Source organism: Geospiza fortis, unplaced genomic scaffold (assembly GCF_000277835.1).
Source record: "Geospiza fortis unplaced genomic scaffold, GeoFor_1.0 scaffold240, whole genome shotgun sequence".
Taxonomy (NCBI): Eukaryota; Metazoa; Chordata; class Aves; order Passeriformes; family Thraupidae; genus Geospiza; species Geospiza fortis.
Window position 1 is genome coordinate 827,422 of NW_005054379.1, and position 2,903 is coordinate 830,324.

At 49.6% G+C, this 2,903-nt stretch overlaps 1 protein-coding gene across 1 annotated transcript in view; it reads right to left on the bottom strand.

Moving 5' to 3' along the window:
- Positions 1-1,574: 1,574 nt before the first annotated feature.
- Positions 1,575-2,903, bottom strand: part of SPINK4 (serine peptidase inhibitor Kazal type 4) — a 2,181-nt gene continuing 852 nt past the window's right edge. Inside the window, exons 2-4 of the mRNA XM_031060296.1 lie at positions 2,751-2,785; positions 2,329-2,441; positions 1,575-1,629 (exon numbers count right to left, since the gene is read on the bottom strand). Of these exons, the coding sequence (XP_030916156.1) occupies positions 1,575-1,629; positions 2,329-2,441; positions 2,751-2,785 (203 nt within the window). The remainder of the gene's footprint in view (positions 1,630-2,328; positions 2,442-2,750; positions 2,786-2,903) is intronic.

A 2,903-nucleotide genomic window follows, 5' to 3' on the forward strand; every position in this document is an offset into this window, starting at 1 on the left:
CAGAGCCTTGGGACAAATGAACAGGTAATAGCAGCAGCCACGGATAGGTGTCCCGTCCTCTGCAGAAGTAGAAAGGATTCAGGAAAGGAAAACAGGGAAAATCAAAGCTCTGGACAACCCGGAACAATTAGCAAGGCTAGAACTTTTCAGCCTGGGAGAGAACTTTCTAAAGAGAATAAAGATTTTGATGATAGCAGCTGCCTCTGGGACAGAAAATAGTGGATACAATCCGACTGAGCACAGCTGTTTTATGCTCCTCAATACTATTTCCAGCTGCAGCATTAAATCTGTCAGCAATGGCTTTGTTGTGCATTGTGGTGCTTTGGGTGTCCCACCTGGTGGCTCCGGCAAGGTGCAGAACTGGGTGAGAGGGTGAATTCCAGCTGACCAAGCACAATAGTCATAGTAGACACTGGCACATCTCCCAGACTCTGAGGATGGTCACTGACTTTGGGGAGCTCACTTGACCACATGGTAGACCCCAGACTCCTATCAGATGCCTGCAAATGAAAGCTGTATGGGATACTAGTATAGCAGCAAGTCAGAGCAACAAGACCTCCTATGGGTGAGCACAGACCTGTCCTTGGAAGGTTTCAACTCACCCTGAAACACTCTTCAAAGCTGATTCAGAAATCTCGGCTGGTAATTCTGTACAAATACAACATCTTGTGCGGGACTGAAATGACCTCAGGAGGCAAGCCCTGCATCAGCCCTCTGATCTCTGCCACTGTAAGCAAAGGGGGCCCTTGCCTGCCCAAGTTGGATGGCCTTGTTGCAGGTTTTTTACGTGCCAGGTGCTAGAAGTGGGAGATGAAAGAGCAGAGGAAGCCCCAAGGCCTGCTGATTCACGCTGACACTATTACCTTGGTGGGACTGAGCCCTGCCACAATCTCAAAGACGGCCCTGACACCAGGAGCCACCTACACCTGAAAATTCTTCATTTTGGGGTTTTTCTCAAGTGCTGGAGCAGACATCTGGGATCCCTGGTGTTCACCATCTCTTCTCAGGCTCTTTCCGTGCTCCCATGTGTTATCTGAGCTGATTGCTCTATGGAAGGCCTTAGATAAAAAGCAGAATAACATCTAACATGAGAAGTGCAGATGTTACTATTTTCAATTTACATCAGCTCTGGAACCAGTGAAACATTTTACTAGGGAGCCATGAAGTCATCTTCTCCCATGCCAGAGAAACTTTATTTTCCCTTCACTAAATTGACTCCTACAGAGAAAACACTGTGCTTGTTCAGCATCTTCTTCATCAGGATGGGTGCATTTCTTGCTACTCCCCATGACCTTTCTTGCAGGAGTGTGGATGAGATAATACTCTGTGCAGTGCATCCCAGTTTCTTATGTGGATTTGAAATTTTTGTTTTGACTGTGCACTTTTAGTAGCCCTTGGTGGGAACTGGCTTATGCTGTTTTCCTCCAGCCATGCATAAAAAAAGTGCTGTTGAAATAAGATTGTGCATGCCATTTTATTATTCACCATAGTGCACACTTAAGTGTGCAATTTGCACAGAGCACACAGGATCAATTAATCACCTGTTTTTAGGCTCAGAAAAGTTATCAGAAAGCTCAGGTATCTTGACACTCCCCATCTTTCAAAATCCGGATGTCTTGCCTGGTTTTCCTAGAGTAATATAGGAAAAAAGAGTAAGAGCTCAAAATAAAACATTCCATGAGTCACACTTTGGCTGCATTTCATCAAATGGAATGGAGCTGACTATTACAAAATTGATCTGCTAATTCTCCTGTCTAAAGAGCTGAGGTGACTGCAACATCCTGGCTCATGGATGTGCCCTCCCAGGGCCTGTGGTACTGGTGGTGCACCTGCAGCTTGACCTGCTCACAGCAGGGCTGTCCCTAGCATGAGGTTATGGTGGCCATGGCTCTATCTGAGCCCCAGCCACCATCCCCAAGAATGGAGACCCCCCTCACAACCCTGTAGTGCACCACCAATTGGCTGGTGCCTGTGTCAAATTTTCACCCTCCTGGGGCTGCTGTTTGCCCCATGTTGTATTGCCTGCGCCAAGACGACTGCGACTCCATCCCGTCTGCAACTGTAGACTGCTGCTGGATACCCCCAGGCATCCCCTTCCTCAGTCTGGCTGGGTACAGCTCCTGTGCACTTCCTTGCAGCTTCTCTTGATGAGCTGGCCATCCCTCCCCTCCTGCAGCCCAGCACACGGTTTGTTACTTGCCATGCAAGTGCAGCCTGCCATGGCTTTTCCCAGGCTCTGGGGAGCCTGAATGACTGTACTTCACAAGCACCTAGTTTCAGACAGCCAAAATTAGACCCAGGAGGTCCCTGCCAAGGGCATGAGCTTACATTTTTTCCACACAGAGCTGGCATTCATTGGCATAGGTGTTGCCATCGGTCCCACAGATGGGCAAGTACAGGAGGGGGCAGGCCTGCAGGTGAGCCAGGTCTTCACACACCGGCTGGAAAGGAGAAACCACAGCACACATTTCAGTGCCAGCAGCACCCATTTCTTCCCCCCAGAACACTCAGGCAGCAGCAAGTGCCACTGGCAACCTGATTCCCTCTGTCTCAGAGTAGTGCATGCCCACAGAGGAGCAGGGGCTGCTGAATCCCTCAGTGGGACTCGTGGCCTGGGCTTTGGTGTGGGTTTGGTGCTGGAACACCAGTTGCCATGAGGCTGGGGATGATTTCTGGGAACAGTCTTTCTCCCAGGCACAGCAGGCATGCCCATCTCAAGCCATGAACAAAGAAAAACAGAAGCCTCTTACCCTTCTCAGGCCACCCCCTTCATTCAGCTCTGCCCCTGAAAGAGAGTGGAGACCCATGAACGTGGCATTACCCATGCCTGATGGCAGAAGCACAAGATATTGACAGAGGATCAGATCCAAACCAAAGGGAAGGCAGGGTTGTGCAGAGCTCAG